The 27500-nt window shown below is 47.6% G+C and overlaps 1 protein-coding gene across 5 annotated transcripts in view; it reads left to right on the top strand.

Annotated features, from left to right (window-relative positions):
* The window catches only part of mid2 (midline 2), a 254743-nt gene that overhangs the window by 195659 nt on the left and 31584 nt on the right, over nucleotides 1–27500 (top strand). For all 5 annotated transcript variants that reach the window (XM_063190099.1, XM_063190100.1, XM_063190101.1 and 2 more), the window contains 4 exons: nucleotides 10612–10719; nucleotides 21517–21665; nucleotides 25064–25191; nucleotides 26228–26371. In XM_063190099.1, the coding sequence (XP_063046169.1) occupies nucleotides 10612–10719; nucleotides 21517–21665; nucleotides 25064–25191; nucleotides 26228–26371 (529 nt within the window). The remainder of the gene's footprint in view (nucleotides 1–10611; nucleotides 10720–21516; nucleotides 21666–25063; nucleotides 25192–26227; nucleotides 26372–27500) is intronic.

Below are 27500 nucleotides of genomic sequence, written 5' to 3' on the forward strand. Positions count from 1 at the left end.
TGTGTGTGTGTGTGTGTGTGTGTGTGTGTGTGTGTGTGTGTGTGTGTGAAAGCGATCCAGTCGGCTTATTCTAATTGTGGAGGATGAGCTATCCAGGCAGACACTACTGCTACTGCTGCTGCTCATGCTGCTGCTCATACTCCTGCTGCTGTTGCCACTCCTTTTAATCCCCTCAGGAGAACCAAGAAGCGGTACTCTGTTCACTCCTTTTCTCTTCTATCGTTCTTTCTCGTTCTCTCTCTCTCCCTTCCTTTATATTTCTCTCTCTCTTTCCTTCTCCTTTCCCTTACCACCTCTTCCTCTCTCTTTCTTTCTTTCCCTCTTTGCCACAATTCCCCCCCCCCCCGTCTCTCTCTCTCTCTCTCTCTCTCTCTCTCTCTCTCTCTCTCTCTCTCTCTCTCTCTCTCCCTCTCTTCAAATGATCCCCCCAAAAACACCAGATTTCTTGCTCTCTCCTCTTCTCTTCTCTCACACACACTCTCTCTGACTCTTTCACTGTCTGTCGTCTTCTCTCTCTCTTTTCCCTCTTCTCCTTCACCTCCTCTTTCTCTCTCCTCTTTCCCTCCTTTCCCTCCTCTCTCTTTCTTTCTCTGTTGCGCTCTCTCTCTCTCTCTCTCTCTCCGTTTGTCTGTCTGTCTCTCGAAATACACATCTCAAAGACCCACCAGCTTTCTTTCTTTCCCCTTCTCTCTCCTCTCTCTCACTCTCTCTCACTCTCTCACTCTGTCTGTTTCTCTCTCTTCCTCTCTCCTCTTTCTCTCTCTTCTTCCCCTCCTTTAGTCTCCCCTCTCTCTCTCTCTCTCTCTCTCTCTCTCTCTCTCTCTCTCTCTCTCTCTCTCTCTCTCTCTCTCTCTCTCTCTCTCTCTCTATCTCTCTCTCTCCCCCCAAAGACGCCTCTCAAAAAATACAGAAAATGTGCTTGCTCTCCTCGTCGTCTCACCGCAGAACTAACACAGCGCACGGCTGCCGCTGGGGTTTTTACTCGTACTTTTTTTGAACTAGGACGAGTTTATTTTGACACGTCCCTGGTCAGCAGCTGCACTCGTAGAAGTAGTGCCAGAAAGCACAATTTGTACACAGACATTCATACTCGCACGTACGCGCCCCACACACTCACACATGTGCCTAAGTTGTACAATAAGCGAGCACACACACACACTCACACACACACAGCACACACACAGCACATCTGCACTCTCGCTCACATACACATTCAGTCTCTCACGCACACACAGACACACTCTCACACTCTCTCACACATAGTCACACACACACACTCTCACACCCCGCAGCCATTCATGTTTAATGCAAGGGCCCTGGAGTCTGCATACACCACATAGCGAGCGAATGAGAGGAGACACATATTCAGTCAGACACTAAGCTACTTTTTGGTGGCCTCGCATTTTCCTCGCAAGTCCCTGTGTGGTTACATATATTTCTCTTTCTCTTCTCTCTCTCTCTCACTCTTGCTCTCTGTCGCTCTCTCTCTCCTCCTTTCCGTCTGCCAGAATTTCTCTTCATTTTATATCCCTCTGCACCTCAGCAAACTGTTCACTTAGCTGCTTAGCTGCTAAGTTTCTCTCTGCTCTGTGGTCTCTCCAAGCAAGTGTATCTTTTCTCTCTACCTCCCTACACCTCTGTCTGCCAAAGTTCCTCTTCATTTTACTAAACCTCACTGCCCCTCTCACAATGTTGGTGTCCTTGCATTTTTTTTGAAGTCTCTCTCTTAATCTCTCTCTCTCTCTGCCAACATGTATTTCTCTCCCTCTCTCCCCACTTCTTTACTTCTACCAGTTTCTGTTCATTTTATACCCTTTTCCATCTCTCCTTCCTCCAGAGTGTTTTCCCTTCGTTTTACACCCTTCTGCCCCTCCACAATTTCGGAGTCCTCACATTTTCTTAAGTCTCTCTTCTCCAGTCTATCCAAGTGTATTCTTCTCTCTCTCTCTCTCTGTCTCTCTGTCTCTCTGTCTCTCTGTCTCTCTGTGTCTCTCTCTCTCTCTCTCTCTCTCTCTCTCTCTCTCTCTCTCTCTCTCTCTCTCTCTCTCTCTCTACCTTTCCTTCTTTTCCCCTCTACTCTCTTTTACCTCTCTGTCCCTCCGCAAACTTTTCAGGACTGTACTGGGCCAAGGTAATGCCCAACAGTAACGTAATCACTCCACTGCCTGGATATACAAGGTCACAGCTCAGAGTGATAAACGCACTCAAGTCTCTCATCTTTTCTTTATTTCTGCCGGTTTCTCTTCATTTTATATCCCTTTACATTTTGTACCTATTCATTTTATCCATCTCTCCCTCGGCCAGAGTGTTTTCTCTTGTGCAGCCCCAATAGTACAGTAATCACTCCACCGCCTGAGTAAACAAGGTCACAACTCAGTGTGATGAATGCACTCGAGTGTACCGGTACGCCCGGCTCTCACATCCATTGCCAGGACCGTGTTGACGGCTTTACTGCTGCTTTACTGCTAGTGGGTGTATGTGTGTGTGTGTGTGTGTGTGTGTGTGTGTGTGCGTGCGTGCGTGCGTGCGTGCGTGCGTGCGTGCGTGCGTGCGTGCGTGCGTGCGTGCGTGCGTGCGTGCGTGCGTGTGTGTGTGTATGTGTGTGCAGGGCCGCTGACAGCTTTGGCCGGGCCCAAGACAAAGTCATCTGAAAGCGCCCCCACCTTGTACACACAATGTAATGAGAACCCAATTCTGGGCCTATTGCTCCCTGTGCCGGGACACTGGCCGTTTTGCCCTCTATTCCCCCACCCCCTGTCGGCTTCCCTGTGTGTGTGTGTGTGTGTGTGTGTGTGTGTGTGTGTGTGTGTGTGTGTGTGTGTGTGTGTGTGTGTGTGTGTGTGTGTGTGTGTGTGTGTGTGTGTGTGTGTGTGTGTGTGTGTGTGTGTGTGTGTGTGTGTGTGTGCGTGCGTGCGTGCATGCGTGTGAGCCTGTGTGCGTGTGTGCGTGCGTACTGTACATGCGTACGTACTGTACATGCGTGTGTCGCATGATGCGACGTGAATGTGTTTGTATACAAGTACATACAGTAAAAGAGGGCAGGTATTAACAGAAGGAGGAGAAGCTGGTGTTAACAGTGTATTCATAGAGCATCACTGTCACATGTGCATGACAAGACAAATAAAGACATGTAACCAACCTTAACTGTAACATGCCATCCTCTTTGCAATAGGAGAGGGTGACTCTGAGACATGTTGAGGTGTGGAGGAGAGGTGGAGGGCTTGTCTCTGTGGCAACACATATACCAATGCTCTCTTTCAACAGATCACCTTGTAGACAGTCACAGGCACATAATATCAGAGATGTCTATCCTGCATTCAGAAAATACAAAGCCCTGCAATTAGGGATGCAAACGATTAATCGATTAATCGACTTTAATCGATCAATGCATTACTCGATTAAAAAAACATTAATCACAATGAATCGACAATTCAACTGACAAGGGATCCAGGTGAAATGGGCATGTGAAATGTGTGTGTGAAGAGGGGTGTGAATAGTGGGAATATTTAAATCACCTTTGGATTAAAGAATTGAAATAGAATTAATTTAAATGGTATGGTTTTATCTCACTTTTTAATTAAAATTTGTAGACTTAGCAGGGTTTTTTTGAGAAACATTGAGATCTCGGGGGGAAACGCCGCTTATCAATTAATCGCAAGTCGATCAATAAGGCTATCAACTAATGATTAATGAATGAATCGATAATTTGCATCCCTACCTGCAACAAATTTGATCCAATCAGCTTTCAGTCACCTGTAGTGAGTCCTCGAGGCAGGGAGACCAGTTACTCAGTGAACTAAGTCACCTGTGTTTGAGCAGCCGTGACCCAATGGTTAGGGAGGTGGTCTTAAGATCAGAGGGTTGCAGGTTCGAATCCCATCCTTACCTCTCCCTACACCTCCACCCACGTCTGAAGTGTCCATGGGAAAGGCACCTCACCCCACATTGCTCCAGGAACTGTAAACAATGCCCTGTGAATAACTGAGAATTGCTTTGGATAAAAAACGCGTCAGCTAAGTGTAATGTACTGTAATATAATGGAAGGTTACTGTGGCAGGGGTTTTGACTCCTGAACCAGGTGTTTGACACCTACGCATTGTAGCCAACCACAGGCTACCACCACATGCTGTTTTTGTTCTCCAGTTCTGCTACGTACTGTGAGGCAGGAGAGTTTAAGTCTTGACATATCCCCTGCATAGCCTTGACATATCCCCTGCGTAACACGCTGCTGACTTTTATCCCTCCCCTTTGCAGACACGGATACGCGCTGCAGACACACACATACACACATATACAGGCAAACACACACACACACACACACACACACACACACACACACACACACACACACACACACACACACACACACACACACACACACACACACACACACACACACACACACACACACACACACACACACACACACACACACACACACACACACACACACACACACACACACAGAGAGAAGGGACTACTTCAGACTCACACATTTGCACGCACACACACACAGAGTGCTGCTTACAACTTTGGCTGGGCCCGGGACAAAGACTTCTGAAAGGGCCCCAAAGCCAGTCAATACAATGTAACGAGGATCCAATTCCACTCTCCCCCAAGTGACCCCTTTGCCCCCACTGTCGGCTTCCCTACACACACACACACACACACACACACACACACACACACACACACACACACACACACACACACACACACACACACACACACACACACACACACACACACACACGCACACACACACACACACACACGCACACACACACGCACACGCACACACACACACCACCTCCCATCAAAGTAAGTCTGTGCTCCTCCTCTTCCTCTCTTCCTAAATCCTCAACCTTCCTCCTCCTCCTCCTCCTCCTTTCCTCCTCCTCTGCATCTGCTGTTGACCTGTCAGTGGGATAAATCTGCCGCAAGCCTCACACAAAAAGAGGTGAACCCAATTCCCATCAGACTCCTCGTCAATGCCAAGAGACTCCCATCGCAGGCCACATACACAATTACAGTATACTGCATGTTCACACATACAATATGTCTTACATCACGCACCTACATCTGCACACATACACACAGCACAGCACAGCACAGCACAGCACAGCACAGCACAGCACAGCACAGCACAGCACAGCACTGCACTGCACTGCACCGTACTGCACTGCACATTACTGCATAGCACAGCGCAGCGCAGCGCAGCACAGCACAGCACAGCACAGCACAGCACAGCACAGCACAGCACAGCACAGCACAGCACAGCACAGCACAGCACAGCACAGCACAGCACAGCACAGCACAGCACAGCACAGCACAGCACACAGACAAACGCGCTCCCTATCAGACACAGAGTGACCCTCCCAATACCTGCAGACGCCTATCTCAGGCCAGAGGTGGTGGCATGAATGTCTGTGGCGGCTGGCAGCAGCAGTCGGAGATCAGCCCCTGCAGTCGAGTAGCTATAGGACAGACACGACCGCTGGCACCAGGAAGGGGAAGAAAGAGAGGGGGTCAAGAGACAAGGGAGGGGAAGAGGCAGAGAGAGGGGGAGAGGTGGATAGAGAGGGAAAGAAGAGGAGGGGGAGGCGGGGTGGGAAGTGTTATGAAGAAGAGATGACAAGTACAGAAAGGGAGGAAAGAGGGTCAAGAGAAAGGGAGGGAGAGTGGGCCATAGAGGGAGGGAAAGAGAGAGAGAGAAATAGAACGAGAGAGAGAGAGAGAGAGAGAGAGAGAGAGGGAGGGAAAGAGAGAGAGAGAATAGAACGAGAGAGAGAGAGAGAGAATGGGGATCAAGAGAAAGGAAGGAAGTACTGTATAGAGGGGAGATGGAAGATGCCAAGTGCAGGAAGGAAGGGGTGTGGAGGGAGAAAGAATGAAAAGTTGGAGAAAAAAATGTGGGGGTTGAGTGAGTGAGTGACTGGGCAGGGGAGAGGGTAAGCTAACACGCACAGAGCCGGAGCAAAGGGTCTGGGAGAGAGAGGGAGAGGAGAAAGAATAGAGGAAGGTAGAAAGAGAGGGGGAGAAAAGAAGTGGCAGGGAGAGGAAGACGAGTGAGATGAAGGAGAGGAAGAGTGAGAAAGGAGAGATGAAGGTAAAGAGAAAAATGCGTTGAGAGAGAAAGGGAGGGGTAGGAAGAAATGAAGAGAGGGAGAGAAAAGGAGCTGGAGAGAGGGAGGATGAAGGGTTGAGAGAGGTAGAACAGGAGAGGGAGAGGGTAAAGTTGGAGGGAGAGTACTGTATGAGAAATAAGGTTGACACAGAAGGAGTGGAAAAGAGAGAGAAAGAGGAAGCGAGATATAGAGAGGGAGGAAAAGGTGCTAGGGAGAGAAAGGGAGTTGAAGAAAGGAGAAAGATTGGTTGAAACGAATAAGAGGGAGGGAGGAGAGTCATGGTAATCATGTAAGTAAGAGAGATAAAAAAGAGGGGGGAAAGGGGGATGTAGAAAGGGGGTGAAGGGCAGGCGCGAGGGGAGGAGGAGAGGAGAGATAAGATGCCAAGTGCAGGAATGAGGGGTTTGAGAAAGAGAGAGAGGAAGAGAATGACAGAAAATGAGAGAGGTAAAAAAGAGGGGGAAAGGGGCGATGTAGAAAAGGGGGGTGTAGGACAGGCGTGCGGGGAGGGAGGGTGAGATAAGATGTCAAGTGCAGGGATGAAGGGTTTGAGGAAGAGGGAAGAGAGCGAGAAAGAAAGAGAGAGAGAGAGAGAAAGAGAGGGGGAAGTTGAGGAGAGAGGGAGGAGAGGAGAGGAGAGTGGCTACTGTAAGTGTAAGGGCAGGGGGAGAGATAAGATGCCATGTGTCAGGAATGAAGGGTTTGAGAAAGAGGGAGAGGAAGTGAGGGAGAAAGAGAAAGAAAGATAAAAAAAGAGGGGGAAGTTGAGGGAGGAGAGGAGAGTGGCTACTGTAAGTGGAAGGGCAGGGGGAGAGATAAGATGCCAAGTGCAGGAATGAAGGGATTGAGAAAGAGGGAGAGGAAGAGAGTGAGAATGAAGAAGGGAGATAAAGAGAGGGAGAAAGAGGGAAAAGGTTAAAGAGGAAGAGGGGACGTTGGGAGAGGGAGAAGAGTGGCTACTGTAAGTGGATAGAGGGCAGGGGGAGAGATAAGATGTCAAGTGTAGGGTTTGAGAAAGAGGGAGAAGAGAAGAGAGTGAGAATGTGGAAGGGAAATAAAGAACATGAGAGAGGGAAACGGATAAAGAGAAAGAGGGAGGAGAGGAGAGCGGCTACTGAAAGTGGAGAGAGGGCAGGGGGAGAGATAAGATGCCAAGTGTAGGATTTGAGAAAGAGGGAGAGGAGAAGAGAGTGACAATGAAGAAGAGAGATACTGTAAAGAGAGGGAGAAAGAGGGAGGAGAGGAGAGTGGCTACTGTAAGTGGATAGAGGGCAGGGGAGGGGAGAGATAAGATGCCAAGTGTCAGTGTGTGGCTGCAGTGGAGCAGTAATGCCACAGACCTCGGGAGGAGTAGTAGTGTCCACTTGACATCTCATCTCAGCTGAGAACCGCCCGCGCTCAAGAGATACGGGTGACAAGTGGGTATATCCCAGAGAGAGGGGGGGGGCAAGAGAGGGAGAGAGAGAGAGAGAGAGGGAGAGAGAGAGAGAGAGAGAGAGAGAGAGAGAGAGAGGAGGCAATAGAGAGAAAAGAGAAAGGAGAGAGAGAGAGAGAGAGAGAGAGAGAGAGAGAGAGAGAGAGAGAGAGAGAGAGAGAGAGGGCCGGGGGAGAGATACTGTAAGATGCCAAGTGTCAATGTGTGGCTGCAGTGGAGCAGTAATGCCACAGTCGGAGTCGGAGAGAGATCGGTTAAAGAAGAGAAACGCAGGAGAAGGACAGACACAAAATGGTAAATAATGAGAGAGGGATATGGGCAGAAAAAGAAAGAAAGAGGGAGAGACAGAGCATGGGAGATAAAGATATAGATAGAGATAGAAAGACGGGACCTCATTCGTCACAGCTAGATGGATGGATGGAGGGTGGGGTGGTTGACTGGAAGAGGGAGGAGTGGCCCCGCTCAGTGTCAGCAGGGTCTAAGATGGGGCATCAGTCACTGGCCATCCAGGGAGAGGGGACCATCCATCGTCCTCTCCCCTGTCAGGGAGGCACCCAGGGCGGGCTGCAGAATGTCCCCAAGCCCCTCCATAGTGATGGAACATGAGGTTCCCACGGGAGGCACGAGACTCAAGTCTTGCAATCCACCATCTTGTTAACCCACAACACCCATTTCTAGTGATAGAGGAAGCAGTGGAGTAGAATGAATGTGCTCTGTTTTAAGTGGGTTTGTGTGTGTGTGTGGGTGTGTGTGCGTGCGTGTGTGCATGCGTGCGTGCGTGAATGTATTTGCACATATTTGTGTGAGAATAAGATAAGGAATGTGTGTGTGATGTTGCGTGCGTGCCTGTGTGCGTGTGCGTGTGCAAGCGCGTGTGTGTGTGTGTGTGTGTGTGTGTGTGTGTGTGTGTGTGTGTGTGTGTGTGTGTGTATGTGTGCGTGATTAATGCTTCTTAAGTGGGTTTTAATTGGTGTAATGAGCTTTGTGGAAACCCCAGTGTAGTGTAGTGTAGTGTAGTGTGATAGGGAGGGTGAATGGGGGCAAGCCTCGCGTCTGTGATAGGGGATCGTAACCCTGTGTAATTTAGTTCACATTGGAATGGGGACTGGGAGGGAGGGGGGTTGTACTGGATAGGAGGAATCAGAGCCTTCTAATAAGAGAGTTACGTCATTCCCATAGACCTCTATGGACCAATCTTTCCACAGCAATGGCGGCTCTCATGGAGCCTCACGGAGCGTTAACATGGAAATCCCCATTGACTTTAGTTCTATTAGAAGTTACTTAGTTCTATGAGGTGGCCGTAGAACACAGAAAATGTGGTAAAGGTAATGTAATTTGTTTGTACTTAATCTTTGTTTGGTATGTGATGGTTCTGTGTTAGTTTCCAACGAACAGAAGTTTACTGTTAAGACGCATTTTAATCTACGCGAATCACATCACCAACCGACTTCCTGGTCCCTGGTTTGCGCAACTCTGTTATTAGATGGCTCTGGGAGGGATGACTGAGGAGGTTTTTCCCCTCTCTCTCTAAATGGGTGGATCGTTTTCATTCTCCACATCAGAGGGGGCTTGGTGTCTGGGAGTAGTGTAGTGATGTGTAGTGTAGTGTAGTGCAGTGTAGTGTGTAGTGCAGTGTAGTGTAGTGATGTGTAGTGTAGTGTAGTGCAGTGTAGTGTGTAGTGCAGTGTAGTGTTGTGTTGTGTAGTGTAGTGCATTGTGGTGTAGTGCTGTGCACTGTAGTGTGTAGTTCAGTGTTGTGTAGTGTCGTGTATTAGTTGGGTAATGAAATGTGATCCTCTAGTCGTGCTCCCTTTGCATATACAGTGGTGTTGTATAGGTGTAGTGTAGTGTGCAATGCAGTGCAGTGTAGTGTAGTGTGCAAGGGGGATTTAGTGTACAGTATGTGTGTGCTAGAGTGTAGTGTACTGTTTTATAGTGTAGTGTGTAGTGTAGTGCAGTCTGGTGCCGTGTTGTCATAGTAGTGTAATGAAATATGATGAGGGGATTGGTGTATGTGTGTAATGAAGTGTTGTGTAGTGTAGTGTAGTGTAGTGTAGTGTAGTGTGGTGCAGTCCAGTGCAGTATAGTGTCATATAGTAGTGTAATGAAATGTGATGAGAGGATTGGTGTCTGTGGGTGCTGTAGTGTAATGTTGTTCAGTCTAAAGCAGTGTAGTAAGATGTGAAGGACAGACATATCAAAGATCCTCTAATCACACTCCCTCGGGATCATCCTACACACACACACGTACATGATAGATAGCCTACATTTCTGTTGCATGGGCGGTATTGATCACAGGGAGGGACATTGAGGACTACTATCAGGTACAGATTATGATTCCATAGGCCCCTGGGCCAGAACACAAGTAAGCCCCCCCCCCTCAATGGGTGTGGCTAGTTTACCAAACAATTCAGGGCATGATAGGCCAGATGTGAGTCTATGTTGTTGGGGGGTTGGGGGCGTTGTCCCTAGAGAGAATTGGAGAATTTGAAGAGTTCAGATGCAAAACCCCCTAAATCCATTTCTGAAGACCTGCACTTCTATATTTTTAGAGAACCCCGTTGTTGGTTTGGTTTACATTCATGTAGTTGATAATTCATATAAATTGTTATATTACATAAATAAAATAAAAAAAATATGCAATTTTGATAGCTTTGTATTAAATAAAAATGAAAAGGCACTTAGGAGGTTTTGCATCTAAACTCTTCATTTGTAGAAGTGTGATTTTAATGCAATAATGATAATACAGTAATCATATTACATATTACACAATACATACAGTACATGTTGCATATGGCTGCTACCCAGGGGTGGAGCTATAGGGGCTAGCAGGGCATTTGCCCTTGGGCCCAGGGCCCTACTGTATTGGTAGTGGGGGCCCTATTATGTCCTTAGCAGGCCGTATTTGAGGGCCCTATAAGTGTTTTGCCCTGGGGCCCCGTGTGCAATAGTTCCGCCACTGCTGCTACCATACATTTACAGGCTACTTCTGGAGTGTGTTTCCATGCCTTAACCTTGGCCCTGTTGTCCTTGTGCTCCTCTCCGCAGGTGAACACGGCGATGCATGAAGCCAAGCTGGTGGAGGAGTGCGACGAGCTGGTGGAGATCATCAGGCAGCGCAAGCAGGTCATCGCCGTCAAGATCAAAGAGTCTAAGGTACAGTTCGTTTCCCTTCCGACCACTTCAGCTGGACCCATGGGTACTGGCCCTGACAGGGGGCAGTTGACAGACAATAGTTGACAATGGGAAATTGCATTGCAAACAACAAAGTAGCTAACATAGTTAGCAACTATAGTTTTGAGAAAAGCGCCCCTGATCTAATACGGTACTCCTCAAATGGTAGAAAAGGGAACTTTTATACTGTTTATCCTGTTATTCCTTTTTTATTCTTTTGAGTCATGTGCATGTGACTCTAGGTCACTGTGCTGGTCATTCCAAGGTATACTCATGAACGGCGTGACGTTTTCCATGTCCATTACGCCCATTTGTGGGGGAAAACAACCCATGCAAGTCAATTGGTGATGTTGGGGTTTAATAAACGAAAGATACGGACCTGTAGACTAGCATTGTTCACGCGCAACATGACGAAAACGTGTTGTGTTGCCGGCTGTTCAAATAATATAGCCAAACAGCCGTGGCTGAAGCATGGAATGTGTTCATTTAGGCTAGCCGATGTAGCATGTAAGTCAATGAGACATTCGGTTTGTTTTCACCCATAAAGGGGCGTAACGCAAATTTAAGAGCAAAGTACCCGGATGGCCGTTCATGAGTATAGGCCCAGTAGGCTGACCGCCTCCCTCTTCACAAGTGGACAATGAACATCTGACAGGTGCCCTTGACAGATGATAGACATCCTTTTAAAGGGCTACATCCTTTTTTAACCTTTTGATCCTTTCTTTATCCTTTTTAGTTGCATACGGCACGTGTGACTCTATACACCACCGTGAGAGTCAATTTGTTGGAAGGTGAAGTTTGCAGGCGAAGTCCCGTCTGTTGACTTTGGTTCGAGAAATTGTTGCTGATTTGATTTGAGGTTTGCACGTATGTTGCTGCTTTTAATATCAGGTGTGAATTGGATGTGCCTCACAGGGATCATCTAAGTGATGTGTCTGAGTTTATAGCGACACATCGGTCATGTGTAAATGACTTAGTATTATTTCCAGCCATTGAAGGATGTAGTATTTTCAGCAGAGGCCTCTATTCTCAGACACATCGTAGACTGCTAGGCAGGTGAGATGAATGCCAGGTGCAGCATGTCAGATATGGGGTGTGTATGTGTGCGTGCGCGCACGTACACGGATACGTATGTGTGTGTGTATGCCTGTGTGTATATGTATGTATGTGTGAGAACCAGGCATGTGTGTGTATTTAGCTCATGCAAATATGGCAGCCAGCGCTGGCCGTCAGACACACATTCACTCTATCCCTCGCTCTCACTTGTTCGCTCCCTCACTCTCTACCTCCTTCCCTCTCTCATTCATTCTCTCCCTAGTTCTCTCCCTCGTTCTCTCCCTCTGTCACTCGTCAGCACCTGTCTCCCGGCCACTCCTCGGCAGCCTGTCACCGCCTGTCTCCCTGCGCTCTAATGGGAACGGATGGCTGACATTTGGTGTCACTGGCACTGAATTTTAAAGAACGCTTTGTTGCACGACAGAGGCGGCACCTCTGCCTCTCCTCACCCCTCCTCTCCTCTCTTGGGATGAGAGTTTTGTCAAGTGTTTGATGTTAAGTCTCTTTTTAGCACGGGACACTTGCGCACAAAAAGACGTGGCCATTTTGGTGAGAGAGATGTATAGGAGAATGGAGGGATTGACACTGGGTTTTTGCAAACAGACCATGGCCCTCTTTGGCAGAAGTGTTCTCAGGTCTACAGTAACTGAGATGGAGGTCGAGTTGAAATATTCAGCACAGGCTGGAGATCAAAAGGTAGATCAAAGACCAAAAAAGGGACAACGTCTGTGTCTGCAAGAGACAGGAAATTCTGTGGTCAGAACCAGAAAGGCATGAAGTCATGTCGAAAATCAAATGAATGTGTGAAATGTGTACGTAGAAGCTTCCTTCGTTCTGCCTTCAATGTCTAACGTTCTTTTAAACTATGAAATCAGCTGTAAGAGCGATGTTCTCTGTTCCTTCCATGCAAGACCGTCTGGAGGAAAGTTTTTAAATGGAACCAAATGCCTGCTTATGGAATGTTATGTGACTTGGTTAAGTGAATGGGCCCACTGTAGCTCCAGTCTGCATAGCTCACATAAGAAAGCCTACACTTTATTTCTGAAGTTACTGTTTAAGTTTCTATTTTCCATCGCCTTCCTCCACCCTCACCCCACATGCCCTGCCTGTGCTAATCCTCAAGGTCTTATTGTACAGTAAACTGCCACGTCATACACAATCACAATTGGAGCGAAAGTGTGCAGCCTTGAGTTGTGAGTCAGCATTTTCGACTATTTTCGAGGCCCTTTTGGGAACGTTTTTTTTTTTTTTCGTTTGCTGCCCCCTGAGCAGCGTCCAAGAGACCCCAAGTAACACAGCCTGACCAGACACTTTTCTCTGACAGACACTTCTTTATTTTTATGTCCAAACTCGACCACAAGCCAGATAGGTACTTAAATGTTAATGTTCGAATCACCCCTATGTGTCAGCGTTCCATATAATAAGAACATAAATAAAAGTGTTTCAGGCCTGCAGGGAAGAGTATAGTGAATGGTGGTCTCCAGAGAACTAAATGTACTGTGCTTTGATCGCGATGCCAGGACCTCAGGCTTGTTGGTATGGCAGTCACAGCATATCCTCCATATAGGGTTGGCACTTCATCTCAAACCCAATATTCTACCTTTTGTGAATGCAAAATGAGAAAAGAAACTGTCTGTTCTTGAGAAATTGTAACGTGACTTTTTTGTCAACGATATGCATTGGGGCAAAGTCAGCATTTGATTGATCAGTGATGGCTGGACCTTCTAGATGCATTCGTTCTTCCCTACCTCAACAGTGAAAAGAATCTATACATGTGAAGGTAGATGTGTACTGTTTATATTGCAATATATGGGAAATGTTGATTTGTGCAATGTGTACATATCGTCCCTGTCGGGCAGAAACTCTACAGTAAATCTCCACTTTTCATTTTTCAGTTTTTTTACTTATTCATAGATAAATCACTAATTTATAAGTAAATACATTTCAATATTAAAAATGGTTATTAAATCATGTATCTCATGGAGACTAACCAATAGTTTTATATGATTTATATTTTATAATGAATAAAAGTGGAGATAAAGGGTTTCTGACTGGGACGATATGCTACTGGGCACCTTAAATTCCTTAAGGATCAATGAAGTGTCTCAAGTACATCCTCAATCTCCCTAACAAGCTGTGCGTGCCTCCCTGTTCAATGCCGCTGCTGCTGCCGATGCTGTCGTGTGCATTCCTTGATTTGATAGTTGCCCGGAGATTACCGTTCTAGAGTGTTGCCTCACACAACATAGAACCATTTTTTCATGTCATTGGTTTCAAACCACATTATGTCTCCAGCACAACCACAGCATTTCTGACAGCCAGGCAACACTTACAGTGAGACATCCAAGTTTGGGCCCAGTCCATTTGTGCAGCGTCAGTGAAAGAGATAACTGGTTGCTGTTAGTGTATGTGAAGGCTGGGAACAGCTTCACGGAGCTTTGCTGTCTGTCTCTATTCCAGAGTTGAGTCTATTCCCTGATAGGAAGCGGAAAGCCAGCACAGAGACATTGGCCATGTCTCAAATCACGCACTTGTGCACTTCGGGCACTGTGTTTCAGTGCCTAGGGCGCTAACGCTGAAAATTTCAGTTGAGCCAGTGCACTGAAAGTGCCAGGATGATCCCCTAACAATGGCGGGAAAATGCAGTGCTTGAATGATGGACACTGCACACACTAAACGGTGGCCATGTTGACAATGACATAGAGGAAATGTGGCATTCAGTTCAGTAGAAGATTTTGGTCAATAGTCTCCTAATTCTGTAAGTAATGTTGATGGGGCACCAACCTTTTCATGCCAACCGAAGTATTGTATGTGTGATTGTTGTCCTTTGGGGTGAAGGAAATGGAAATACAAGCACCAGACGCTGTGCATTGTAAACTAGCCAACTGATATTTTGCCGAGCTAATGCCATACTCAGCCACCACTTCCAGCGAGGGCACAGTGCATAGTGCTCAAATTTTTCCACGACACTATGCACTAAAGACCTTGCACTGTGCACTGATTGCCAGTGCACTGACACAAGTGCGTGATTTGAGACATAGCCATTGTCAGCAGATGATATGCCTGCCGGTACGTAGAGAAGGGGTGGGTTTGACTTGGAGAGGAGCATTACATTACATTACACTAAGCTGGTGCTTTCATTTATTCAAAGCGAGTTACAGTTATTATTTTTCAGGGTATTGGTTACAGTCCCTGGAGCAGTGTGGGGTTAGGTGCCTTGCTCAAGGGCACTTCAGCCATGGATGGAGATGTAGGGAGAGGTGAGGGGGGATTTGAACCTGCAACCCCTAGATTGAAAGACCAACTCTCTAACCACTAGGCCACGGCTGCCCCAGTGCAGTGTTTCAGAATGCACCAGTGTTGCATTACATTACACTAAGCTGACGCTTTTATCCAAAGCGACTTATCGTTGTTTGAAGGACAGGGTATTGGTAACAGTCCATGAAGCAGTCTGGGGTTAGGTGCCTTGCTTAAGGGTACCACAGCCATGCAGCGAGATAGGTAGTGGAAGGGTGGGGTTCGAACCTACAACCCCTCTGATCTCAAGTCCAATCACTAGGCCATGGCTGCCCCACTTGTGAATAAAAAAAAACTCAATGCAGTCGCTACACTAAATATATGAAGTGTAAATATGGCAGAAACATTTGTCAGCAGATTATGGGCATAGGGGAGCTTGTTGGATTTGGAGAAAAGCAGTTAGTGTTTCGGTGTATGCGTGCACCAGGGTTGTGATTCAGCTCTTGTGCTTAAAAAACACTTAAATCATGCATCTGGCCTGCCCAGTATATTTACTATGTCCACATCAAATAAACATTAACAAGGGAAAAATGCATTTCACAGGCCTGGGTGAGCTGGAGATGCAGCATAGGCATTGTCAGCAGATTATGTCCTTAGATGAGTTTTTTGAAGGAGAACAGTGGATCAGTATGCAGAATGACAGATGGGTGATTCATCACTCTTGATGCTCTTTCCAAAATAAAAGCGGGGGCATTTTCCTAGGCTTAGAGTACAGTATGCCACAGATGGACATTCGTGATGGACAGTCAGAGGAAGGGGGAGTGAAACACGCACACGATTGCACACACACACACACACACACACACACACACACACACACACACACACACACACACACACACACACACACACACACACACACACACAGTCTGCCGTGTGGCAATTTTGGACATTCCGTGCGTGCTGTCCTCTTCTGCATTTCATGGGTTGATGATGGCATTTGTTTTTGTTTTTCTTTTCTGTGTGTGTGTGTGTGTGTGTGTGTGTGTGTGTGTGTGTGTGTGTGTGTGTGTGTGTGTGTGTGTGTGTGTGTGTCTGTGTCTGTGTCTGTGTCTGTGTGTGTGTCTGTGTGTGTGTGTGTGTCTGTGTGTACCTGTGCATGTTGCTCATGTGGTCTGCCTCTACTGAGTCAACATAATATCATTCCTTCCTCAAATTCTGCATTCGTGAAGAATTGCTCTTTTCCCCTCCTAGCGTCAACACAAACCCAGACAGACAGACAGCCAGACAGCCAGACTTACACGCACACACGCACGCACATAAATACACACACACATACACACACACACACACACACACACACACACACACACATACAAATTCATACACACACACACACACACACACACACACACACACACACACACACACACACACACACACACACACACACACACACACACACACGCACACTTGTTCACCCCCAAACAAACACAGACACAAAAAACAATGACTCAAACATCTTCCCACAGACTCACAAACCAAAAAAAAGGAGATGTGCCGTTTGTTTTTATTCGCTCCATCTGCGGTGGAAATTGCACTGAGGGTAAACGGATAAGATAAGCAACAAGAGTATAAACAATAAAAAACAATACAATAAAAAAGAGGTTCTCTTCCATTCGTGGCCCTGGGACAAAAATAAACCATAAAAAATAAGGGGGAAAGTGCTGAGTGCTGTTGCGCTGAGCTGAGCTGGGCTGGGCTGGGTTGGGTCCGGTCACGCAACACTCTGCCTTGCCTCAGGGGCTGGAGAAGCCCTGTGATGCTGAGGACAACAAAAGTGGAGGAGAGCCGCCGTGCTTTTCCTTCGCTCCTGTCTCCTGTTTTCTGTTTAATAGTAGCAAAAGTAAAATCCGCAGCATACGGCTTCAATTTCTCATTAGTTTTAATGTAGAAAGATCAGAAGAAGACCATGGTGGTCAAAAACGTAGTTCTGGCATGGAACTCAAAAACAAGAAAGGATTTCAAGTGTGCTGATCTCTCAATTGAAAACCTGAACCAGCCTTTGTCCTCCACCTTGACAATGGATGTTCTCAATTTACCTTCTCAACTGTTTACCCAAACTCAGCCCTGCCTGTCTGTATGAGATGTAGCTGACGTGTGAGGTCAAAAGACATACATTCGGTGTCAATTCAACTGTCCAGTACACAGTAAAAAGTGCTGTGTTATTTCAACCCGTAGCCCCTTAATGCGCGCCGTACCTCCAGTGGCACGCTGTAATAGTCATTGAAATGTACCTACCATAGCACTACAATACTATGACACAACACAGGCCCTTTAGTAATGCACCACGACTTGGTCATTACCATACTGGTAACAACAAATTTATAAAGCCGCATCTTAAGGGGTTAAGAAGTGGATTTAACATCTTCTAGAGTGAATGTGGTCCCAGAGTACACTGTAAGAGTTGATTTAAAGCTGCATATTTTATTCTGCAAGGGATCATCAACTAAACTGTCTCTGTTGTTTACAAGTTTGCCAACTGCTGTACGGGAGGTGTTGTACCACAACCAGGCTTATAGGGGCAAGGGGACCATCCTCTGCCTCTCTCTGCCCAAAAGTGCCTGCATACAGTGCCACAGCCAGACTGAAGGGGTGGGTTAGGTTGGCTCCATTGCCACTTTTTCTGCCGGCCTGCTGGGCTTGCCTGTGTCTCTGTTTGTCTGCTTATCTCCATCAATACTGCATTGTTAGTTGTTGTTACTGTAGCACAGCAGTTTGGTTGTTGGTTTGTTTGTTGGTTGGGTCTGAGGAGGCATCAACTGTCTGTGTTTCTACAAGAGTTCGGCAGCCATGGGACTTGCTGTGCCACAGGCAGGCTGTGGTGCAGTGGCGGAACAATTGCACACAGGGCACCTGTGGCAAACACTGATAGGGTCCCCCACATGGCCTGCACAGGGCATAAAATAGGGCCCCCACCATCAATACGGGCAGGCCCTGGGCCCAGGGGCAAATGCCCTGCTGTGGTGTAGCTTCGCCCCTGCTGTGGTGTGAGGGTAGCGGGTGTGGTGACACCACAGTGCTGAAAGTTCTCAGGCACCCTGAGTGTCTCAAACCAGGCGTGGGAGAATAGTCTACATTTAGATAGGTATAATATAGGCCCTGCCCTGGCCAACCGGTAGGGCACTCGTCTGCCATTCGGCCGACCCAGGTTCGATTCCAGCCCCGGGTCATTTGCCGACCCCTCTCCGTCTCTCTCCGCATTCGTTTCCTGTCCACCTCTCAAACTGTCCTGTCAAATAAAGTGGTAAAAGACAAAAAAAAGCTTTAAAAAAACATAGGCATAATACCGGTATAACTTTTACAATAATATAGTTATAATAGCATTTTGGACATTTCATTTCATCAGCCATAGAATTATTTACTGCTGAATTCCTTGAACTCTCTGCCTTCTGTCTCTCTCTCACTCAGAAAAGTAGCCCATTCTCTGGTGCCTATGGGTCATAGGGTTGTCCCTGACCATCCACTGACTATCTGCCAAGACAAGGCACCGCCACAAGAAGGCTGCAGTTCTTAGGGCTGAGAGTAGTGTGTGGAACACCACAGTGGTGACAGATCGCAAGAAACCAAGTGTGGGAGAATAGGCTGTACCATTGAGACATTTTGGACATAGAATAGACATTTGCAGACATAGAATAATGTATTGCTTCCAGCCCCTGGATCAACCGTCTGTCTTTCTCGCTCTGAAATGTATCCAATTGTATGGATTAGGTATGGATAACCCATGCATTATAGGGTTGTCAGTGGCCATCAACTGACTACTGTATCTGCCAAGACCATACATGCTGTGCCACAACCAGGCCTCAGTGTAGGGTAGCGGGTGGAGGGTGTGGACCACCACAGTGCTGAAAGATGTCAGGCATCGTGCCTGCAACCAGGCATGGGAGAATAGGCTGCATTTAGATGGTTGTGTAATAACATTGAAACATTTTGGTCATTTTGGTCAGGCGTAGAAGTATTTTGTGCTTCCAACCCCTGGAACCATAGTCCTTCAGTCTCTCTCACTCTCAAAAGTAGCCAAATATTTGTTGCCTTCCCCAGCGGGATGGGTGTTTGGTTTGCTGGGGACCATCAGCTGACTGTCTGCCAAATAAAAACTTGCTGTTCCACAACCAGGCCACAGTTTAGGGTAGAGGGTGTGGAACACTAGAGTGCTGAAAGATATCAGGCATGGTGCCTGCAACCAGGCGTGGGAGAGTGGGCTGCAGTAGGCTACAATTAGAGAGTCATAATAACTTTGAATCATTTGGTAGTCAAAGGCGTAGAGCTATGTCTCCCTTTCCAGGACCCTCAACTGCCTTTTTCTCATATCCAGTGGCTAGTAGGGACACTGAAATTATAACCAGCCACAGCTAGTATTTATCAGCAGTTGGGGTGGTGGACAGGTGCTCAAGGTCAAGCCCCTGGCTGTAGTGTAGCATCGCCCGCCTGTCTGCCTCTGACTATGTTTGCAGACGTGACGTGCAGTAGATATCTAATCCACGAGGTGAAGTTGAGGTCAAAGTGATGCCCCAGGCTGCGGGAGAGAGAGGTGTCCCAGAATCGGGTCCTCATTACATTGTATGTACAGAGCGGTGTGTGGGCCTTTCAAATGACTTTGTCCTCCGGGGCTCAGCCAAAGCTGCCAGCGGCCCTGCTGGCGGACGTGCAGCACATGCCAAAAGCCGGGCCACGGAGTGACGAGAAGGTCAGATGGGGTGAGGCTGCAGTCACCGTCAGCTGTCTGTCTTGTCTGACTCACTGTCAGTAGAGCGTTGTTAGTTTTACAAACACTGCATCGCAGTTTATTGTTTGTTTTGTTTCGTCTTGTTTTCGTCAGAGATAAGTGTTTTTGTGTTGATTTGTTTGGCAAGTGTCACCGGGCGGGTCGGATGAGGTCTGGTCCAGAGGCCGTGACACTGACGGCAGTAAGGCTGAGGACATGGGGCCAACTGATACAGTGCTTTTTTGCTGAGCTGGTCAAAGTTTGGAGATAAAACTGGCCTCTGTGTGTACAGCACACACAAACACCAGAAATGCTGACTCTGTGGAATTAGAAAGTGTGTGTGTGAGTTATTATTGTGTGCCTGTATGCGCCTGTGTGTGTGCGCGTGTTTTTGTGTGTGTGTGTGCGTGCGTGCGTGCGTGTGCGTGAGCGCTCGCGTGCGTGCGCATGCGTTTGTGTCAGTGCCTTTCCTGTTTTCAACTTGTGTACACCCCTTTCTCAGTCCTCGGCTTCTGTTTGTTTGTGTGTCTGTGCCTGTCTGTGAACTTTCCTTCGAGCCATAAATAAGTAAATGGTGTAAGTATGGGTTTAAGGGCTTATGGGCGGCTTTTGCCGTAATTGTTTGTTCCAGTGTGTGAAGGAAAAATTGTTCCCACACCTTACTTAGCTGGAGCTAATGGACTGATGATTAACAGTATGTGCAGAGACTTGTGCTGCTGCTCGTAACTCCTGTGGCCTAAATGTCTCTCTCTCTCTCTCTCTCTCTCTCTCTCTCTCTCTCTCTCTCTCTCTCTCTCTCTCTCTCTCTCTCTCTCTCTCTCTCTCTCTCTCTCTCTCTCTCTCTCTCTCTGTGTGTGTGTGTGTGTGTGTGTGTGTGTGTGTGTGTGTGTGTGTGTGTGTGTGTGTGTGTGTGTGTGTGTGTGTGTGTGTGTGCGTGTGCGCGCGCATGCATATCTGTGTGTATGTGCATGTGCGTACGCACATGGGTGTGTGTGCAGCTGTGTGTGCGTGTGCAGCTGTAGTCTAACGGTTAGGGAGTTGCTTGTTGAGTCAGAGTGTTGCCGTTTGGAATTCCACCCTTGCCTCTCCCTACACCTCCATCCATGGCTGAATTCACCATCAACAAGGCACTTAACTCAAACCCTTTCAAGCAGAGCCGCTGTTTTGTCCCAAAATGGCAGTGACCATGTCTTAATGTGGTACTTAGGACTCTCAGAAATGTCAAATAGTAAATGTTATGTTGTAAGTAGTCAATGTTGTTAATCAAACTGTCAGTAGGATCGCTGGCAATTTCATTCCATCTGCATGAAAGGGCTACATTTGCTCCTGGGCCTCTGACTAATACAGTGTACCATAGTAGCGGTCTTTTTACCTCAATAAGAACCTCAAATATTTTTGGATAAATGTGTGATGTAATGTATTGTGTGCCTATTTTATTTTAAAAGCCCTTCGATGGACCGGCATTGGAAATTAGCCAAGGCTAAAATGCTATGATGCTATTCTTCTGGGTTTGTATAGCCTACTACATGATGTGTGTCTGCCAATATCAAATAAACTTAATTGACCTGAACTTAGTGATGAAGCTCTGTAAGCTCTGTAAACTGGCCCAGCAGATACCTACCTGCCGCCAGTGACCGATACTGTACCTCAATAACTGTTTGTCTTTTTGGATAATTGTGAGACGTAATGTATTGTGTATCTGTGTGTTTATTTGTCCATAGGTGATGAAGCTACGTAAGCTAGCCCAGCAGATAGCTAACTGCCGCCAGTGTCTGGAGCGCTCCAGTGCCCTGATCACACAGGCCGAGAACAGCCTGAAGGAGAACGACCATGCACGCTTCCTGCAGACCGCCAGGAACGTGGCCGAGAGGTTAGCTCTCTCTCTCACACACACACACACACACACACACACACACACACACACACACACACACACACACACACACACACACACACACACACACACACACACACACACACACACACAGGCAGACAACAACCTGTAGGAAAATGACCATGCGCGCCTCCTTACAGACCGCCATGAACACTGTCTCTTTCTCTCTCTCTCTCTCTCTCTCTCTCTCTCTCTCTCTCTCTCTCTCTCTCTCTCTCTCTCTCTCTCTCTCTCTCTCTCTCTCTCTCTCTCTCTCTGTCTCTGTCTGTCTCTATTTCTCTCTCTCTCTCTCTCACACACACACACACACACACACAAATCCTCACACAGAACCCCTCCCCCTATTCTTTCCTCTCAACTCCACAGATCTGTCCTCTGCTCTCCCTCTCTTCTCCTCTTCTTCTGGCCTCCTCTTTTCTTATCCTCCTCTCCTCTCCTCTGTGTTTCTGTTTTTTCCTCTCCTGCACTCATTGGCCCCTGTGCTGAGTCTCTCTCTCTCTCTCTCTCTCTCTCTCTCTCTCTCTCTCTCTCTCTCTCTCTCTCTCTCTCTCTCTCTGCTGTCTCCCCACTAGGCCTCCAGCGACCTCCACCCACCCCTGACACGTCCAGACAAAAGCAGCATTCACAGACACACGCACACACACACACACACACACACACACACACACTCACACGGACACACACACACACACACTCACACGGACACACACACACAACCCACAATTGCACAACCATTTCACACGTGCTGCTTCCTGGCATACCCAGCAGACCACAATACAGCTGCACAAGTCCGCATTTGTCTCTGGCAGGCCAGGCAGGATATTGTTGTTATTAACATTGGAGCATTGTGTCTCGCAGAGCACTTTTCGGAAACAATGCGCGCCCTTGTCTTCAGAGACAACGGAGCGGTTCAGGCATTTAACTCCATGCCAGCTAGCACATAACGGACCATAATGAGGTGCATGGGAATGGGGAGGAGGGATGTACGGGTGTGAGGGGTTGGGAAGAGGGATGGAGGGGTTGGGAAGAGGGGTGGAGGGGTTGGGAAGAGGGGTGGAGGGGTTGGAGGGGTTGGGAATCATTCTGATGCCCCCTCCCTGTAATGAGCTGTGAAGCAGGGAAGAGGGTAGATGGGGTAGGGGGTGTTCTTTTTTGGGTATATAACGCCCCTGGTATTGCACTGTCTGCTCTCTCCTTTTCTCTGGTGTTACTGGCCTTTCGGGTCTCTCTTATGCCCCCACCCACCCCTATAAAGATGTGCGAGGCTGAGGCGAAGAATGGAGGGGGTTTGGGGTCTGTGGACTTAGTTGCCTTGGCACTCTCTGCCCTCTTCATTTCTCTCTCGGATGCCCCCTCCATGCCCCAATAATGAAGTCCTGTATATGGCAGAGACAGAGGGGTACATAGGGTTTCAAAGGAGACTTTGGCATAGCACTCACTGCCCTCTGTGTCCTAACTCTTCCCCATCTGCATGCTCCCATAACGAGGTGAGAGAGGGTGGTTATGGAAAGCCTTGGCTTTGCACTCTCTGCCCTTTGCCTCTCTCTCTCTCTCTCTCTCTCTCTCTCTCTCTGTCTGTCTCTCTCCTCTCTCTCGTGCTTTCTTTCTCTCTCGCTCTCTCGCTCTCTCTCTCTCTCTCTCTCTCTCTGATATCCCCCATCCATGGTCCCATAACAAGATGCAAGGCTGGGGAAGACAGAGTGATTTAGGAGGGCTTTGGCACTATACTCTGCGCTCTGCTTCTCTCTCTGATGTCCTCTCCTGCATAACGAGGTGTGAGAAACGGGATGGTTTAGTACGTCTTTGCCATTGCCCTCACTGCCCTTTCTCTTGACGGGGGCTGCTGGGACCCAGGCCTTCTCGAGAAAAACATCAGTGTGTGACCTCACCAATACGCTTTTGGAAGAACGGTCAAAAAAATTCTATAAACACACCCCTAAACCTGTGGACCAGGCTTGTACGAAATTCCGAATGGAAAGAATTTCAATTCAAAATAATGCCATAATACGAACACTAGGTGGTGCCATTACCTTGAATTTCTTTGAATTTAATCTACACCACCCATTGAAAGTACATAGAACACCACCACCTAGTGTCCGTATTATGGCATTACTTTGAATTGAAATTCTTTCCATTCGGAATTTTGTACAAGCCTGCTGTACAGCTCGTGCAGAAATGGTGGAGATGAGTCCTGGGGCTTTTACCTGCCACTCGTCTTTGTTTCTCTGTCTAACACACTAACATCAAACCGACCAAAAGTTCAAGCAGTTGACGGTTGACAGAGGGTGAACCATTGCATTGCACTCACTAGTTACTTTGTTCCTGTGGCTGTCAATCAACCCCTCCTTCCTCTCCTGCATTACCTCTGTCTCTGTCTCTCTCTCTCTCTCTCTCTCTCTCTCTCTCTCTCTCTCTCTCTCTCTCTCTCTCTCTCTCTCTCTCTCTCTCTCTCTCTCTCTCTCTCTGATATCCCCCATCCATGGTCCCATAACAAGATGCAAGGCTGGGGAAGACAGAGTGATTTAGGAGGGCTTTGGCACTATACTCTGCGCTCTGCTTCTCTCTCTGATGTCCTCTCCTGCATAACGAGGTGTGAGAAACGGGATGGTTTAGTACGTCTTTGCCATTGCCCTCACTGCCCTTTCTCTTGACGGGGGCTGCTGGGACCCAGGCCTTCTCGAGAAAAACATCAGTGTGTGACCTCACCAATGCGCTTTTGGAAGAACGGTCAAAAAAATCCTATAAACACACCAGGGCTTGACACTGGCACTAGCCAACCGGCCAAATGCTGGTAAAACTTGGCTGTGGCTGGTTGCAATGTCAGTGTCACTAGCCAATTTGGCAGGTATAGCTTATTCTATGGTATGACATATCAGAATAGCCTATATTTTGCACTTTGCCCCTTGTGTATCAATTGTTTGTAAGTTTGAGAAGAAGCTCAGTTACTCCATGTAGAAAGCGTGCGCTCATCATCTTGTTTTAGCACCTCATCTTCTGAAGTTAGATGTACAGTGTCATAATAAACAAACAAACAAACCAAAAAAAATCTAATTTGTGGCTAGTAGCATAGCTGGATGACTAGTGACTCTGAAAAACCACTAGCCACAGTGGCCGACAAGCAAAAAAGTTAATGTCAAGCCCTGAAACACACCCCTAAACCTGGTGGACAGCTCGTGCAGAAATGGTGGAGATGAGTCCTGGGGCTTTTACCTGCCACTCGTCTTTGTTTCTCTGTCTAACACACTAACATCAAACCGACCAAAAGTTCAAGCAGTTGACGGTTGACAGAGGGTGAACCATTGCATTGCACTCACTAGTTACTTTGTTCCTGTGGCTGTCAATCAACCCCTCCTTCCTCTCCTGCATTACCCTAGGGTTGCCATGGCTACCGCCTCGTCCCAGGTGCTGATCCCGGACGTCAACCTCAACGAGGCCTTCGACAACTTCGCCCTGGACTTCTCACGAGAGAAGAAGATACTCGAGGGACTCGACTACCTAACAGGTAATATGTGTGTGTGTGTGTGTGTGTGTGTGTGTGTGTGTGTGTGTGTGTGTGTGTGTGTGTGTGTGTGTGTGTGTGTGTGTGTGTGTGTGTGTGTGTGTGTGTGTGTGTGTGTGTGTGTGTGTGTGTGTGTGTGCGCGTGCGTGTGTGCATGTGTGTGTACGTTTGTGCTTTTGTGCGGGTGTTTGTGTGAGTTTGTCTGTCTGCAAGTGTGTTGGGGAAGTTAATAGTTATTTCTACTTCACAGGTGTGTGTGTGTGGGGGGGGGGGGGGGGAGGGGTGTGCGGGTGTTAATTTCTACTTCACTGGTGTGTGTGTGGTGGGGGGAGGGGGTGTACGGGTGTTAATTTCTACTTCACAGGTGTGTGTGTGTGGGGGGGGGGGTGTACGTGTGTGTATTTCTGTGAGCTGTGCGTTGAGCAATTCAGGGCACATAAATCTGACAGCTAAAACGGCGCCTGAAGTAAGAGCAGGTAATTAGGTAATTACTTTAGGAAAGCCAGACCCAACCTTTTCTCCGCTAGCTATTTGCTCCTCAAACTAATAGCTTGCTGTGAGTGGGCCATGTGGAGAGGTTTGTGTCTGTGTGTCTGTGTGCATGTGTGTGCGTGCGTGTGTGTTTGCGTTTGTGTGTGCGTGTGTACGTGCGTGTGTGAGCTTGAGTGCAAGCCACTAGCCATTTTTTTTAAGTCTCTGCAGGTCATTTGCAGCTCCTAAACTTTCGCACATACAGGACGAGCTGTGCTCGACATGTGCAGTGTCATTCACAGTAATCTGACGTAAGGTAATATGTAATTGGTAATATCCTCTCCCTACACCTCTATCCATGGCTGAAGTGCCCTTGAGCAAGGCACCTAACCCCACATTGCTCCAGGGACTGTAACCAATACCCTGAAAAATAATAGTTGTAAGTCGCTTTGAACAAATGAAAGCGTCAGCTAAGTGAAATGAAAGAAATGAAAAAATGAAAAATCACTCAAAATTCCAGCTTTTCTACTGACTAATGTAATGTGTGTTGGCTTGGCTTTGTTCGTAGCTCCCAACCCGCCGTGCATACGAGACGAGCTGTGCACGGCCTCCCACGACACCATCACTGTGCACTGGACATCAGAGGACGAGTTCAGCGTCACCTCCTACGAGCTGCAGTACACCATCTACACTGGACAGACCAACTTCATCAGTGAGTAGCATTATCTAGAACACATACTGTATACACACGCATGCACAGACACACGCATGCACAGACACACGCATGCACAGACACACACACACACACACACACACACACACACACACACACACACACACACACACACACACACACACACACACACACACACACACACACACACACACACTACCACCACATGTGTTCCTAGATAGCATCTCCCCTGCCAAAACAACCCCCACCCCCCACCCCCTTTTGCCCTGTGGCATGGGGTTATTGCTTGTCCAAGCGGGCAAGGGCCATCAGATTCTGCCACTCTGTGCCAATTGCCAGCTGGGGCTGAAAGATCCCCTTCCATTCCAGCCATCCGCCCCTCCCCCCCTCCATCCTTCCATCTTTTCGTCTTTATGTAATCTTGCACCAGCATTTAAGCGGTATTACATGGTAGTAGTACAGTGTTAGTTGCAGTGTTAGTTACTGTGTTAATTCAACACTTTGAGAATAACCAGAATAGGGTGTAATTCAACTCCACTCCATAGCTGCAATATTTATTGTGTAGTGCAGTGTTTCCCAACCTTTTTTGTCTTGCGTACCCCCTAAGCCTATTAGCTGTGCTATGAGTACCCCCTAATTCATGTTCTATATCGCTTTATCTGTCCTGATGTGACTGCTCCATACATTTGTTATAATAATAACATTTTTCCAAGTACCCCCTGCAGTGTGCTCGCGTACCCCTGGTGGTACACGTACCCCTGGTTGGGAAACACTGATTTAGTGTCCTGGCTCAGGAAATACCTAGATTTCATCTGCCTATATATAAAATCCAGCTTGCCATTCACTTATCAACGTTTGCAAGAGAAGAAAAAGGCAGAGAACAGATGACCAATGGAAAGAATAGGCAATGCTGAGTGGTCTCACAATACTATGCAGTCTACATACTTCAGTGTGACAAGACTTGTGTCCTGGCTGAGAATATATGAAAGCGTGAAAGTGAAAGCCCATTGGGAAACACCAACTCCCATTGTCATTGTGACACAGCACTCCACAGCACACAAGTGAACACTGCACACTGCACACAACGAAATTGCATTTATGCCTCACCCGTGCAAGGGGGCAGCCCTCAGTGGCGCCCCAAGGGGAG

This window comes from Engraulis encrasicolus, chromosome 23, assembly GCF_034702125.1.
Source record: "Engraulis encrasicolus isolate BLACKSEA-1 chromosome 23, IST_EnEncr_1.0, whole genome shotgun sequence".
Classification (NCBI taxonomy): domain Eukaryota; kingdom Metazoa; phylum Chordata; class Actinopteri; order Clupeiformes; family Engraulidae; genus Engraulis; species Engraulis encrasicolus.